This window comes from Balaenoptera physalus (genome assembly GCF_965194825.1).
Source record: "Balaenoptera physalus genome assembly, chromosome: 6".
Classification (NCBI taxonomy): domain Eukaryota; kingdom Metazoa; phylum Chordata; class Mammalia; order Artiodactyla; family Balaenopteridae; genus Balaenoptera; species Balaenoptera physalus.
The window spans coordinates 92555266-92572381 of NC_138885.1; the positions used below are offsets into that span (position 1 = coordinate 92555266).

The 17116-nt window shown below is 41.1% G+C and overlaps 1 protein-coding gene across 1 annotated transcript in view; it reads left to right on the forward strand.

Annotated features, from left to right (window-relative positions):
* CDK15 (cyclin dependent kinase 15) overlaps positions 1 to 17116 on the forward strand; it is a 116151-nt gene that overhangs the window by 71516 nt on the left and 27519 nt on the right. The window contains exons 12-13 of the mRNA XM_082467205.1: positions 2638 to 2731; positions 9793 to 9856. Of these exons, the coding sequence (XP_082323331.1) occupies positions 2638 to 2731; positions 9793 to 9856 (158 nt within the window). The remainder of the gene's footprint in view (positions 1 to 2637; positions 2732 to 9792; positions 9857 to 17116) is intronic.

Here is a 17116-nt window from a genome sequence, read left to right on the forward strand (position 1 = left end):
CAAAATTCTTTTCTTTTTTCTTTTTTTGGCCGTGCTGCGTGGCGTATGGGATCTTAGTTCCCCCACCAGGGTTGAAGCCGGGCCCCAGCAGTGGAAGCGCCGAGTCCTAACCACTGGACCGCCAGGGAATTCCCAAAATTCTTGTGTCACATATCAAGATGTCTCTTGTACATGAAAAATCAGTAAAAAGAAAATATGGTGGCCATTTAATCTAAATTAGCTTTTTAACAACTAGGGATAAAGACAACCTGTTGTTTGAGGAAAAAAAACAAAAAACTACCTGCAAAACTTAGTCTGATACCTCTTATTTATAAGTATACAAAATTCTAAGAATAAGCTAATTGATTATTTTACATGCAAACCAAATATTAGGTCATGAAAATAGTTTTTGTGTCTTTTGAGGTGATAAGATACAGTTAAATGTCAGTCTTTCTTTTAATATATATTCTCTCCCCAAACTAGACACAAGATCAAAATTATTCTTAAACTTGTTTATCAAGAAATCTGCTTTCTCCTACACAAAGTAAGTTAAATAGCATGTGTTTACAGTCAGATTGAAAAAGTAAAAATTTATCATATGTAATAAATATGTATGAATAATATTAAAGACCATTTTAAAATAAACTTCATAATAAATCTTTAATAATATGATGATCTATAATAAAATGTTTTACTGAAATTTTCTTCTTTATCATGCCACAGCAAAACTTCTAGACAATTAAGGGAGTTTGCAAGATTATGTGTTATGGTGAAAGGGATTTGGCATCAAAACTGGGGAAGTATTAGACCATGGCGATAATCTCTGTAATCAGTCACCTGAACCATTCTCAAAAGATTTGTAAGAGTTGGGACTTCCCTGGTAGCGCAGTGGTTAACAATCTGCCTGCCAATGCAGGGGACAGGGGTTCAAGACCTGGTCTGGAAAGATCCCACATGCCGCGGAGCAACTAAGCTCATGCGTCACAGCTACTGAGCTGTGCTCTAGAGCCCACGAGCCACAACTACTGAGCCCATGTGCCACAACTACTGAAGCCCCCATGCCTAGAGCCCGTGCTCCGAAACAAAAGAAGCCACCGCAGTGAGAAGCATGTGTACCGCAACGAAGAGTAGCCACCGCTCGCCACAACTAGAGAAAGCCTGCGTGCAGCAACGAAGACCCAACGCAGCCATAAATAAATAAATAAATAAAGATTTGTAAGACTAAAAATGTGTAGGGCTTCCCTGGTGGCGCAGTGGTTGAGAGTCTGCCTGCCGATGCAGGGGACACGGGTTCAAGCCCTGGTCTGGGAAGATCCCACATGCCGCGGAGCAGCTGGGCCCGTGAGCCACAATTACTGAGCCTGCGCGTCTGGAGCCTGTGCTCCGCAACAAGAGAGGCGGCGATGGTGAGAGGCCCGCGCACCGCGATGAGGAGTGGCCCCCGCTTGCCACAACTAGAGAAAGCCCTCTCACAGAAACGAAGACACAACACAGCCAAAAATAAATAAATAAATAAATAAAAATTTTAAAAAAGAGTAAAAATGTGCATTATTAGCAAAATAAATCTTACTTCTTACTGTTCCTGAGGAATTATTCTCCAGTTTGACTAAGTAGGAAAGAAAATTTATATTTCCCCCTATTTAATCTATTTTAAGATGCACATTCTCTGTTAAATCAGGATGCGTCTTAAAATCAGTAGCATCTTACAGTAGCCGTCAGCCATACTGCAGTTATGACTGTAGTTACCATTGTACATGTGTGGACATCCAACATGGCAGCATCAAAACTTGCAGAATGGGTGTCAGTAACTTGGAAGACAGGAGACCTCTTTTTTTTTTTTTTTCTTTTTAACCCCTAGGAACCAAATGGTTGTGGAGAAGGCGTGAATCAGACATGTTTAGCAACATTCTTTAAGCTGGAGTCAAAAGTGGGCTAACACGTAACTGCAAGGTCAGCTTAGGAGCCCCAGCACCAATGACTCTTGGTTGTTTTATGGATTATTTTACGAAATGCTGTATCATCAAACTCCTGACGATACCGTCAAAGGACGATACCATGGATAAACACAGACATCAAAGAGTCCGAGTCAAATGCTGAATGTCAAAAAGTTTGATGAGTAGCTAAACCAATTTCTTCCACTTAATATTCCATTTTTTTTTGGATGTACAAGTATGATATATGGTGAAATAATCAGTCTAATTAAATTTGTAACAGCCCTTTCAATGAATATGAAAGAAACATTCTGATCATCACAGTTTAACTTGTGGGGGTTTTTTTTTTGTTTCTTAAAAGTACATACAATAATGATGCTTCTTACAATGATAGCATCTTAGTTTCAGTGAAAGAGGGTATTCAGTTTGGAGATTCAGTACTTTCCCCTCCTCTCATAAAATAGATTGTTAATGAGCTTGAATGAACTCAAATGTTTGCTTTCTATACTGTGTTCCTAAATGCCCATTGTGTCCCATTTTAACAAAAAGCTGCAGGCTGTTTTTATTTTTGTTTAACATAGGGACTTTTTCTGCCAAGACTTTTCATAGTATGTGGCCCCTATCTAATTGTCCTCAAAGTATTTCTTGGGAGGTGAAATGCTAGTAGTTCAGTTTTCCATGTATGGGTTCCTTGAAAGTATTGTGTTGACTCTTATTTCTTTGTTAGGGGTGCAGGCTGCATCTTTATTGAAATGTTCCAGGGTCAACCCTTGTTTCCTGGGGTTTCCAACATCCTTGAACAGCTGGAGAAGATCTGGAAGGTAAGAGAAGAATTCCTCTTAGGAAGAAAAAAAATATGCATTACAAACTTTGAACCAAATTTTCCTTAGAGACAAACGAAGCAGTCCATCTGCTTTGAGAGAGTGAGCCGTATTTTAAGGGTTGTGGAAACTGTGGTATTTGCCAGGGGCATAAGCACCTTGGGAACGAGTGGTCAGGAACTCCCCGTTGTCCCATGGCAGCCCATGAATCCACTTGCTCCCGGTGATTATTGTCTCAACCTCCCAGGGCAATTTCTGCCATTACTAATTAAACACAACCCTGCTCTGCCACTCCCAGCTCTAAGTCTTCCATATATTTGGCCCCGGATCTTTGTCAACTGAAGACAAGGCACTGAATTTTCATAGAACCCTGATAAAACAAAGGCTTCCCGTGTTAGTGTGAGAGAAGTATGCTGTGTATCATGCGTCTCCAAAACCAGATTCCTAAGGTAACAGGGTGCTTTTGTGTGTGGGCTTCCATTTCTTTATTCATTATTTATCCCTCCCTCATTTGCACCATTATGTACTTCATTTTTATGTCCCTGGTAGCTTATATGCCATGTACTATAGTCATTTATATATTGCTGTCTTTTTTTTGATGATTTTTAAATTGTGGTTAAATATATATAGCATAAAATTTACCATTCTAACCATTTTTAAGAGTACAGTTCATAGCATTAAATGCATTCACATTGCCGTGCAACCATCACCACCATCCATTTCCAAAACTTTTTCATCATCCCAAACAGAAGCTCTGTATCCACTCAACCAGCTCCCCATTTTCCCTGCCCCCAGCCCCTGGTAACCTCTCATTGACCTTCTGTCTCCATGAATTTGCCCATTCTAGGTTTTCATATAAGTAGAATCTTTTTTTTTTTTTTTTTTTTTTGGCTGTGTTGGGTCTTTGTTTCTGTGCGAGGGCTTTCTCTAGTTGTGGCAAGCAGGGGCACTCTTCATTGCGGTGCGCGGGCCTCTCACTATCGCGGCCTCTCTTGTTGCGGAGCACAGGCTCCAGTCGCACAGGCTCAGTAGTTGTGGCTCACGGGTCTAGTTGCTCTGCGGCATGTGGGATCTTCCCAGACCAGGGCTCGAACCCGTGTCCCCTGCATTGGCAGGCAGATTCTCAACCACTGCGCCACCAGGGAAGCCCTATAAGTAGAATCTTAACAGGATTTGTTCTTTGTGTTTGGCTTATTTCACTTAGTGTAATGTTTTCAAGATCCATCCATATTGCAGCATGTGTCAAGTGCTTTAAACTGGGGTGGGGGGAGGGTATCGCTTGTATCCTGGATTCTGCTCCCTTTCAAGTTTGCTTGCTTCAAGCAGGCATCTAGAGCATACTTGCTAACAGCTTCCCAATCAGGTATCTTGGGAAATATTGCAGAGTGGGATTTTTGTGTGCAGGTGAGGAAACTTGGCTTTTCTCAAACTTCTTTATGATTTTGATTCAGTGGCCCCAAATATTTTGCCTTTCCAGGAATGGTATAAAAGCCTCATTTTCGAATTGTGTCTCCACCGTGGAGTCCTTCATTTATTTAAAAAAGAAAGCTGAGTTTATCTTTAATACACACATGAAGGTGAGGAAAATCCTCAGGGAACATTTAGGAAAAGGGAAGAGTTAGTTGCTAGTGTCTGGAGGGTCAATGGCTCACCTTTATGAAGATATTCTGTGCAAACCAGTCTAGTGCTACAGATTCATGACCCAGAAAACATTGTGCTTTGTGAATGTCAAAATAAAATAAAATGTCCTTTGTGAAATTAAGACATTTTATAGAGATTAATCACTGCCATTAAGCTTTCTTTTGGAAACATTGAGGATATTATGGAGGAACATAGGAAAAACTGGGACGCATTCACAAACTAAAAATAAAAACATTTTTCGGGCTTCTCTGGTGGCGCAGTGGTTGAGAGTCTGCCTGCCAGTGCGGGGGACACGGGTTCGGGCCCTGGTCTGGGAGGATCCCGCGTGCCGCGGAGCAACTGGGCCCGTGAGCCACAACTGCTGAGCCTGTGCTCCGCAACAAGAGAGGCCGCGATAGTGAGAGGCCTGCGCATCGCGGTGAGGAGTGGCCCCCGCTTGCCGCGGCTGGGGAGAGCCCTCGCACAGAAGCGAGGATCCAACACAGCCAAAAATAAATAAAAAAAATAAAAAAAACAAAAATTTTCAAGCCAAAAGTTTTTTTTTTCTCAAAACTCCCCTGCAAGACCAAGAACTGCTACCTTCAAAAAGTATCACTGGATGATATCATCATCTAAACTGGAGGCAGCCTAATGTAATTAATGGCTTTAGAGTCGAAGACCAGCATTTGAATTCTAGCCACTTTTTAGCGAGACGAACGTGTGCAAATTATGTAGTCCCTCTGAACTTCAGTCTCCTCATTTGTTAAATGGGGCTAGCGATAATGACTTTCTAACCTTGCTGTGAGAATTTCATAAGATCAAATGCATAACAAGCCCCATGTGCCATAAGTGCTCGATAAATGTTTGCTGTCTTTCTCTCTCATAGAAATTATTTTCATAGAGATGTTTCAGTGACCAAACTGTTAACAGGCGTTTCCTAATAGTTCACCTAATTGTTCTGTTCTCCCACTTAATATTACTTCTTGTCCACATTAGAGGAAGCTCAGCTAAGCACTGCCTAGACCAGACCCTGCAGTGATCTTTTACACATTTGAAAAGTTTTTCCTAGCCATTAAATCAGGACACAATATTTATTGGACACTCATTATCTTATAAGATGTTACAAGGCATGGAAAAATGGAAAGAATAGGAAAAATGCATGATCTATGCTTTCACCTGTTGTTCAGTCTAGGTGGGGTGATGGGTGTAATATATGTAAAACAAACGTAAACTATGTATAGATGCAAAAAGATGTATGTATATATAGATAGTTAATAAAAATTATAATACTGAGATAAGGTATGCTGTTAGGATATTTGAAGAGTTATATATAAACTGATTTTTTTACATTACTTCCTATTTTTAAATGATCGTGTTCTTAAAAGCAATCATTTTACAGTTCTTTGCATTTAACATAGCACTTAGAAATCATAGGACAGAAAGAATGAGTTAGACGTTTCCCAGGATCTGATGGCTCTCTAGTTATTGGTTCAAGTTTCCGGGACTGGTCTTAGTGGCTGACACTGGCCATCTGAAGATGTTTTAGGTAATTCAGTAAGTGAAAATTTTGGACTTGTATCTGGACATAAAGTACCAAAGCATGAGTGATGCAGCCAAAACAAATGTGTCTTAACAAATGAGTCCAACAGGTCCTGCCCAGGAAGCCATGTTCACGTCTACCATTATTCTTATCACACTGCAATAAATCAGAAGGACTTTATTTTGACATTTATGACAACTCATTACAAATATAAAACAAGTAAACACACTAGAAATAACACTGGCTTGGTGTTAGTAGACATGAGTTCTGAACCCAGCCCTAGCTTCAAGTTAGGTGGTAACGCAAGTCTCATAATTTATCTCCCTGGGTCTCTAGCATCTTAAAGTATATTTGATTTTCTGACTCCATGAACTTGTGACCTCTTTGAACAAAGTGTTAAGAGAATATTGTAGCTTCTATCATTTTTAATCATAATATTCTTCTCTGTTTATTGTCCCCTCCCCACAAGCCCCGTGGTTATTTCTCAGGTTTATTGACTTGTATAGCTCATTGTTGATTTCCAATCATCTGTGCTGATCAGGAGATAGTTCCATATTGCTTAGTTCTCCTTTATGGGCACCAAGAGGTCAGATTCATTACATCTCTTTTCCCGCCTGGTTCTGTCCAAGCAGGTAGAGGCCACAGTTTTGTTACCACATCTGTAGTTCCGTGCTCTGAGGACAAAGAGAGAACCACATTCAGCGGTGTGTTATCTCTTACACTACTACATCCCAAGCAGCTTGGAAATTCAAACATTACAAATGGCTCCTGAGTTGTGTTTTACTAAAGGTGGTCTATTTCGGGTTCTATGATACTTGATGTAGGAATTGCTTCTTTGAAAACAATGGTCTAGTCTACATCTCCCAACCTCTAATCACAACTTTTCTTTACATTTATTCTGAGATCTCACACTTAGGAATAAAGGCATAATAATAAGTCCTGAATTTTTATTTTACCATCTTTCTGAAATGCCTCCGTGTGTGTGTGTGTTTTTACATCTGAATGGCTGTCATCGATTTTTAATCAATTTTTTAGAAATCTAATTCTTTCAATAAGTATTTTTAGCAAATAATACCAGATGTGGTTCTAAAATCAGAATAAAATAAACGATGCAGACTTTAAAGCCATTAATCAAAATGCCTTCAGTTTCCATTCCAACAAAGGCAGAAAACAGCCCTTGCAGCCCACTGTGGTTTCAAACACAGCACTCACTAGCTGCCTTTTAAGAGCCTTCAGGGAGGGAGTAAATCAACAATTTTTGGTTTTCAGTTTCCCAGTCAGTGAAGCGGAGATTTAGTAATTTTCTCAAGTGAAAATGAATTCAGTAACTTTCAAATAAAAACTGAGCATCAAATTTCCAAATAAAGGATATTGAATTTTTGTTTAAACTTTTAAAATCTCAGGCTTAAAGCTTTTGGCACAATATTCCAAAATTGTTGGTACCCATTTTGCTGGCTTTAATTACACAATAATACAAGGTAACCAACAATTCTGGTAACTTTCACCTTAGTGAAAATATGGATATGGTCGTTATTTATTTCCTTTATCACTTTCTCTTCATTATCTTTACTTTCTTTCATTGTGCTTTGCCAGGCAACAGAAGACGTAGGGGTACATGTGAATCATCCCACCCACTTGTTTACATGCACATCTGTGCAAATACATAAGATGGTAGGTTAACAAAGAAGAATTAGCTTCCCATCCTCTGGCCCTCTCCCACAAAAGAAGAATTAGTCCAGTTGGTTTTTCAAAATGGATTCCAGGATTCTTAGTGTTTCCTCCGGCTCAGGGTGGCTGCTAGGAAAAGCCTGTAATCCTCTCAGTAGCTTTTCAGTTTGTTTAGGGAATAGATCAAAGAAAGAAGCTTCTACTGGGTGGCTTAATTTTTTTATTATGTGAGGGAAAATGGCGCTTCAGCGTCTTTTGTTTGAGGACAAGCTTAACAGACACCACAAAGTGTACTTCTCGGCTAGAGTCCTAGTCAGCAAGCTGGTAAATATTAAGAGCCTTCTGAATTCCTCATTGATTATTATCAGCCATTGTTGGGCAATTGACTTCCTGCCATAACAATTGGGCCAGCATCTGTATCCAGCATTTTACAAATGGATTCACTAGGCTTTTTCTATGAGAGATGCTTCTATAAAGACTTGTACTGAGATATGCTTCTAAGAAGAGTTATATTGTAGTGGTGTATGAAAACTACTAGTGTTTTATTAATATTTGACAAAAACAATATTATTCTGGCTCCTAGATATAACTGACATTGGGCTTTTATGATTATCTTAAAAGAATGGTAAGATTTTGCCTACAAGGGAACTCACAGTAACAGCACCATCTAAAATCTGAAGTGTTTGTCTTTATACTCCAAAAGACTTTTCATAGTAATTAAAAACTAAAGCTTCAATTTGGTAATCCAAAGCACAAGTGAGCTCTTTTTCAAGTGATGTTGTTAATATTACTATCCACCAGTTAAAAACCAAATACCATATTCCAAGCTGCTGGGCCACAGGGAAAACAAGCAGATGAGATGAATTTGGTAGAAAAGACTAGAGTTAGGTTTGGGATCATTTTTAGCCAACATTCCACCGCTTAAAGGTCAGCAATCTGAATCCTTTTTAATTTGAGCACATCGGGGAACAGCTGAATGCCCATGCTGAGGCATAATTTAAACTGTCAAGTGTCTCCTGTTGAGACATATATATATAAATACAGTCATCTGATGTAAGGCAAAGGGACACTTTACCACTCCTGTCTTTTTATATTCCTAACTCCCAATGCAGCTTCCTAATGTATGGTGATCATGCAGTACAGCAGACATACCTCATTTTATTGTGCTTCACTTTATAGCACTTTGCAGACATTGCTTTTTTTTTTTTTTTTTAACAAATTGAAGGTTTGTGGCAACCCTGCGCTGTCAGATGATGGTTAGCACTTTTTAGTGAGAAAACATTTTTAAATTAAGGTATGTACATTGTTTTTTTAAATTAAGGTATGTGCATTGCTCTGTTACACACTTAATAGACCATAGTATAGTGTAAACATAACTTTTTATATGCACCAGGAAACCGAAAATTTGTGTGACTCACTCTACTACAATATTAGCTTTATTGTAGTACCAAACCCATAATATCTCTGAGGTATGTCTGTAGATATTTTGGGATGAGAATATGACTTTAAGCAAGGTTATATGATCTGTATTAGTCAGAGTTCTCCAGAGAAACAGAACTAATAGGAGATATGTATGTATTTGTGTGTGTGTGTGTGTGTGTGTGTGTGTATATCTCTTGTGATTTATTATGGGAATTGGCTCATGTGATTTCATGGAGGCTGAGATATGTCCTCTGCAAACTGGAGAACCAGGAAAGCTGGTGGTATAATTCAGTCTAAGGGGACCACTGGTTTAAGTCCCAGAATCTGAAGGCCAGAGAACTAGGAGCTCCAATGTCCAAAGGCAGGAGAAGACGATGTCCCAGCTCAAGAAAAGAGAGAAAATTTGCCCTTCCTCCACCTTTTTGTTCTATTCAGGTCCTCTACCAATTGGATGATGCCACCCAGATTGGTGAGGGCCAATCTCTTTATTCAGTCTACTGATTCAAATACTAATCTCTTCCAGAAACACCCTCACAGACACCCCAGACATAATGTTTTACCGGCTATCTCCGGCATCCTTTAGCCCAGTCATGTTGACACATAGGACTGTAGAAATACACTGCAGTTTTGCCCATGAAAGTGCAAATGCTGGAAACACTAAAGTTTCTTTCTTTTACACATCAGCTGGCATAATGTGACATACATTCATTTCTTCCCTCTTCCTCCCTGATGTGTCCTTCATGTCTCCATACCTGCTCCATCTACCTCATCTCCCCCTCATCTTTCTTTGTCTTTCTTTGGCTTTCTATAGGTGCTGGGAGTCCCTACGGAGGATAACTGGCCTGGAGTTTCCAAGCTACCTAACTACAATCCAGGTAACATTGACTTGAGCTTCTGAAAGCTCTGAGAATTAGCAGTGTGAGAGCACTGGCCACACAAACAGGGTGTCCTTCTTTAATTGTTAACAGTGTAGATAGCTCTAGACAGATTTTTAGACTCATATTCCCTGACTAATCTTTTTACGAGGAGGACATCATTGAAATAGTAGTTGAGGTTAGATCAGTTCTCCAACTCTGTAAAACACAAGTAACAAGCTGAATAACAATCTGGAATGACTGTTACTGTGGATTCCACAACCATTTCCAAATATCCAATGGCTTAAAAGGACAACTCAAAAGATGGTCTCATTTTTGAGCCCAGTGACTATCATTGAGTTTATTTGCTAGGTTATTGTATCGCATAAAGTATAAAAGGAAAGCTAATACAATAGTGGGGAAGTAGAGGCTCACTGGGCCTAGGACAGGCCAGGTAACATGTCTCTAGATTGTATCAGAGTTCATCCATTGTCTCCAAACCTAACACTTGGTCATTTTCTGTCACACATTTTGTCCTCCAATACTGGCTCCTGGGGGTAGAAGTGTTGCCATGGGGGATGTCTTTGAGGAATGGTCCCAAGGACATGCCAGAGAGGTCAGATTACCCAGTTGTCACATTAAGGATGTTGAGACAGAAGAGAGGAGACAAGCAATGAGCTATAAGCTGAAGGACCATATCAGAGGCTGAGAAGCAAGTAATGGCCATACCAGAGCTGGACTCTTGCAGGAAGGATTAAAGGGGAGGTAAATATGTACAAATTAGGGAGAATGTGGCCCAAGTGTGATTTTCCAGTCTCTATATTATTCCGTTGTCCCGTAACTAAAAATGGAATTGCCCCAAATTGTTGTCATTACTAACTTTGGTATGAGGTTATCCTGGAAGGGTTTTATGAGAGCAAGAAATTGTAAGGAGATTTCAAAGACAATTTAAATGGAAAACAAAAGACATAGGAGGATGGGAATTTTTTAATTTTTTCTCCAGCATCTAATAGTTTTGCTCAAACAGCTCTACATAGGGTTCAGGCATCTTGAACTGACCAGGATTGTGGAAAACCTACACCAGCTAAAGACCAACTGTAAAGTCATTTCAGCTGCTTTGTGAATGACCTGTATGCATTGCTAAATGGTGTTCGGATCATTTCCAAATAGTTTATCATTTCTAATGATTTTGCTTGAGTTTACTACTTGAGAAAAATGCCACCCTCTCGCCGCAGGGCTTGGAATAACGCCTTTTCCCTTTCACTCTCTGAGTGAAATGGGACCCCTCAGCTTCCTAACATGGATGCAAGCAGAAGTTTAGGGTCACAGATGGGTTGTAGAAAACAATTTGAATGATCTCAATACAAAGCTGCCATGGTGAGCATATGCTGTTCCCCCAAACTTGAAATGTTTGGGTTTCAGGTTGATTCAGGCAATAAACAGTGATCCTTGATGAGAACAATAATGATAGAAACTTGCTTCCCTGCCAGATTCTGTACTAAATAAGATAACTGGGTTCCAATAAAACATCGAGAAATATGTTGCATTTTTTATTTTGCTGTCATTTCAAAGTAATATGCAATTTTTTATTTATGAAGAGAATTCTCCAGCCCCAACATCAATAGGGTTCATACTTTGCATTGTTTTTCTAGTAAGGATTCAATTTAATTCAAATAAGTCAAAAATTTCTGAGCACCTACTATCTGCCAGGCACTGTGTAATGTGCTGGGTCTGCATAGATGAATTCAGCACATTCATGGATCTCTAAGAGGTTGGGTTTGTATTCATTCATCCACACTCTTTCACCAGCTCTCCTTATGGGGGGGGGGGGTGTGCTCATTTGTGAGCCCCACTTCCACCGGCTTGGGCAGTGTATAGCTGTGGGCCAGGCTAGGCTTACGAAGGGAAGGGCGTTGTAACCTTAGTCACAGCCAAGATGTCTCAACTTTTACTTGTAAATCTTAAAAGTCCAGCATATCTTGGGCATGGGGTCAGTACTATTGATAACTCAATCGCAAGGACTATGTTTTAAAACAGCCACCCACATCCGTGTTCCAGGAACATCCCCTTATATGAATTAAGAAGTCCCTTCGAGCCGCCTCCCACCCACCCCCATCCCTGAGCTATTGCTGTTGCTTCCAGGGACTTGAGCTCCAGTGATTAAGGGACCAGAAGAGGGGACGGGAGCCAGTAAAATGTCACAGAGGAGAACTGTTAACACCATTCTTGATGAGATTTTCATTCCTCTCCTTTTCACTCTTAGAGCCCCCAAACTTTGAATTCAGCTGCACAACAACTTTGAGGGAGCTGGAGAGCTCAGAACTTAGGGAACCATCCAGTGGCCATCTGTGCCCACGCTGCCCTTACCAGGTCTTGTCTCGACTATGTATGAACAACACAGTTTCTGTTTGTACAGGTTTTAAAAAAACACCTGGTGCTGACCCCGCTGGACAGGTTCCTCTGACCAGTTACCTGTTTTCTTGGGGTGCTGATGAGCAGGGCTGTAAGTTTTCTCACCATCAATTCAGACTCTTGTGCCTGATTAAATCTGGGTGAAGGAAGAAAGGTATATAATTTTAGACACTGGTCTTTCCTTCCTTCCTTCCTTCCTTCCTTCCTTCCTTCCTTCCTTCCTTCCTTCCTTCCTTCCTTCCTTCCTTCCTTCTTTCTTTCTTTCTTTCTTTCTTTCTTTCTTTCCTCCCTTCCTTCTTTCCTTCCTTCCTTATCTCCCCCAGCCCCACCCCCTGCTTTAAGCAAGCTGGCTGAGAACTCTTGTGTCTTCCACTTCAAAGGGCCAGTTGTCTTATTTTGATGTGGGCAGATTGAGAAGTAGGCTTTGAAAAGTAGGCTTTTTTTTGTTTAATCTTTTCTCCTGGGATAGCTTTCAGAGCAATATATCCAAGTGTCAGTGAGGGGGTTCTGACGAGCACGGACTCCCACACTCTCAGCAGGATCATTCTCTAACAGAAATATAAAAGTGAAATATTAAAAACCCTGGAACGTGAGCTCCATCTGTAGAGTAGCCAGTGTCTTGCCTTGCTTGCACCATGGGAAAAAAAGATCTCCTTGAAAAAACAGGGAAGAGAAAAAAAGTGCTTTGAGTAAGAGGTTTACAGGTTTAGTAGAGCATAGTAACATCCCCTCAAAGAAGTGGGTGTTGCTCTGTGACCCCCCAAAACGCTCCTCCTTTGACTCAGCCGCCAGAACACTCACCCTCCCCGGCAACACACCCCCTTTTCACATGCTAACTGAGGCGCCTGTGATTGGCTGAACAATAAACTGGTCACACTTGCTAAAGGCCTGCCATCTTGCACACAATTAGCCAAGACACATTCATCAAACTGGCGGAACAGGGTCTGTGCTGGCCTCCTGCAGCGGGGGAGGGGAGCAGTTCGGTGATCCTTAGTGAGAGTCCACAGGAAGCAATAATAAAGAAGGCATGCTGGAGGGGATTCTACTATCGGAAAGTCTAAAAAGGTTAAAGCCCCAACTGATGCCATATCTGGGGTGCACTGTGTCTGTGACACAGAGGATCCCAGAAGCTTAGAGCAAACTGGATATTGGTCTTGACTGAAATCTGCCGATACATGACAGTAGTGTGAATTTAAAGGGTGGACCCCATAGACATTTTTACAAAGCTCTCTCAGCCCTCTTGGCTTCCCCTCCCGCTCCCAAGAAAATGCGCTCAGGAGTCCCTCCCCTTTTTAGCCTCAAGCACTTCGGGCCCAACTGGAACCAATAAGAATAAAGTGTATGTAAGAAGTAGAGAACCATTTAGGATGAATTAAGAGAAAGTATTGACTGGCAAGGTATTGGTCCTAAGCTAAATATTTGGAGGACATTAAAAAGAGTTAATTTTGAGAGGGGGAAAAACAAAGTTAACATTTGCACCTTCAGTGGTAATATCTTCTGACTTTTCCAAATTCCCTTTAAATAGCTCTCCCAATGGCAATATAGACCCAGTAAGATCATACCTTAAAGACCAGTTTGCTACAGACTGGTGTAAGGCTTTTAAGAGAACCAACTAAATATTTAGACATTTCTCAGCTAAAGTAAACAGAGGCCTTACCCCTCTGGAGGTTGTCCAGGCACCATCTCATTAGATGCAAAGATCCTGTGATAAAAACTTTTTTTTCTGCCCACATGATTGCAGCCCAGTTGTGGTTTTTTAATGTGTCATTGATTGTTTCATCCAACTCCTTTTGCTCCACTGAAAGGGTCTGTCGTGGCTCTGTTTGCTTCCTTAAACACGGTTTTTGAAAGCACTCATGCTGTGTGAGCTCAAATCCTAGCATTAATGTACTGCTGGGTTCATTTCACCACACTCAAAAGCGCCTAGTTTAAATCCCTCTCAATTCCATTTGAGGCACCAGAAGACTTTATCCTTCTCCACTAATGGTCCCAAGTTTACATCTAGATACTGGGGGTCAAGGACAGGAGAGGATTTAGAAATAACAGTGCATGACATTAGTCAATGCATTTGCCAAATTGGCAATTAGTTCCTGATGTGAGTGCAAAGCATTTTATTTCCGTCTCTTTGATGCCTGTTCCCGTTGAGAAGGGAATAGAGTCCACCGAGGCCTTCAAACTTTTAAAGAAATATCTGCTGAAAATCATGCCTGATGTGTGACATGAGCTCAGCTGCAGGGAAGCATCCGGGATTATCCTGGTCCTTTCAGCCCCAGGACAGAACACTGCACATGGAAAGATTTTCCACTGGAGGAACTTGGTAGAAATCAAAAGGCAGGAAAGCAGTACTAAAAGCCCTGCAGCGACCCAGATTCAGATGTCCTATAAACGATAGGCAAATGGATCCTGCTGACACCTAGTTATTTTCAGTACGCCTGCTTTTTCAACTTTTGACCACCAGGTGGAAGCAAGAAATAATGGGGGCGGAATACTGGCGTCAGACAGGCTCACAATACAGCAATCTAGCCTTACCCTGGGAACGTTTTATTTTGACCTGAAATCCAGTGTGAGAGCTTCGCTTCATCTGTCATCATTATAGGACAGATGATAATTAAAAATCTAAAATGATCCTTGTCTATGTTGGGATTACATAGAGCTACCACGCTTTGGGCTCAAAGAGTTCTGAGTGTGTCTTTGTGTGCCTGCTGTGAACACAATCTAAGCATCCACTCAATAGAATGAGCTATTAGCCAAGTGAGTTACTCAGTGGGCTGAACTAAGGGAAAGGATACTGATAAGAGAGGTTTTAATTATTGGCATCAATTCATGGAGCTGCAGATCCACACTCCACCTTGTACTCTCTGGGGGTACTTGAGGAAGTTATTTCTTTCCCAGCTCCCTAATCTGCAAAATGGGAGCAATCCTATCATTTAAAAAGTGTCCCCTGTGTGCCAGGCACAGGACATACATAGCTAATCCTTATACTGTCTGCTAGGGTCCATGCTGGTTGGAGTAGCACAGTTTTACACCTGAGGAAACAGAGGCTTTCTCCCAGTTCCACACAGAGGCATTTCCTAGGTTGGACATGGGTCAGTCTACAGCAAACCTTGTTCTCCTTCTGTTAACCATGTTATGTCCCTCTGTCTCATTTTGCAGACAACATAATGATTTGATATATGTATATATTATAAAACGATAGTTAACATCCACAGTGCCTAACTTTTAGGCAATGCCCAATAAAAGTTAGTTCCCATCCTTTTTCTTTATGCAGGGTGGAAGTTCATTCAGCTGCTCAGTGACTCACCAGGGTTCAGACTCAATGGTAGTTGTGTGAGAGCTGATGCAATGTCTGTTTCTTTCTGTTTAGCTCCCTTAGAATTCTTGGCTTCCTTATAGATGTCAGGCACACCACCTAGGCCAGAACTGACTTTTTCCTTGCTTGGGCCTAAACACTGCCTGAATTCACATACCCTAAGAGCTGATCTGCAGTTTTCAAACACCTACCTGAGTCAGTTTGAGAGCCTGTTAAAGCTGTCCCTTCTGGTGAAGGCTCCTTTCTGCTGCCTATCCTAAACTGCTGTGAGATGCCTGCCCACGCTGTGGCCACAGGGCTCTTCCCCAGGAGAACCCTTATTATCTACATAATGGTGTCCAGTAAGGGCCACTAAATCACAGACAGTAGTCATGTTGTCATTGTTGGTTTCACCCAAAGCATGGTACAGTGGAAAGAGTGCTGAGGTTTTCTACAAAGCAAACCTGACCACTTCCAGTGTTTCTAGTATTTTACACCTGCCCCCATAACTGGCACCTAATAGTAAATAGATATTTGTTAGATGAACTCAATGGCCACCTGGGTTCTAGTTCCAGGTTTTAGCACCTTCTGGACTAATAATCCTTGTTCTGCCTGCTTTGCCAAGAAAGTACATGTAAGTTATTATTCACCTTATTGCTGGGTAAAATAACGGTCATTTATTGAGCACTAACTATGAATTAGGCACTTTTCATACATCATACTACTTGGATTCACAGCAGCTCTATCCAACAGGGGCAACGTTATCATTCCTACTTTATAGACGAGAGAGCTAAGGCTTGGGGAGGTATGTGTCTTGCCCAGGGTCACCTGGCCAGGAAGGCGGTGACCCAGAATATCCAGCCTGGTGAACTCCAAGTTGGTGCTCATAGGTAATTCCACAGTACCTTCCAAGGGCAAATATAATTTGGTAATAAAACAATGCCCTAGGCTGGCATCAGCCAATAACACTTTTCCAAGTTCATTCCCAAATGATTATGTCCTTTAACCCAGACTTGCTTTTAGAATCTGTGAGCTTGGTGACATGTTTCTGAAGTGTAATGTGAGTGGAGCTCCCGCCCTGGGACTCCAGCAGGCAACCCCTCCTGCTTCAGGTAATGAAGTCAAGATGTTCACCGAATCTATGAACCACCATCAGGCGCATTGCCGTCCCACTTCTGGAGCACGGCAACAGCTCCTGGGAGTTACTATTAACATCTTTATTAACCCATCCCCCAAATCAAGCAGTGAAATCCATTTAGATACATGGCCCACTTTGATCTTCATTCATAGTTTCTACATTTATTTTTAGTTTTCTCATCTTTAATTTATTTGGTGGCAGTTATCAGTTTTTATTGAGGGGGACTGGATAATCTTAAAGTAGTTAAGATTAGGAAAAATTACAAATGAAGGAAAGCAGGTTAAAAGAAATTTTTTTCAAGTAAACCCTGCCATGTTTCTTCCCAGTTCAGGAAAAAGGCCTTAAGGTCGCAAACATCATGGATCTGGTTCAAATCAGAAACTTCTTCCACACCTTCGTGGCCTGTGCCTGGCATCATCGATCTCTGTAAGATATAGGGTGG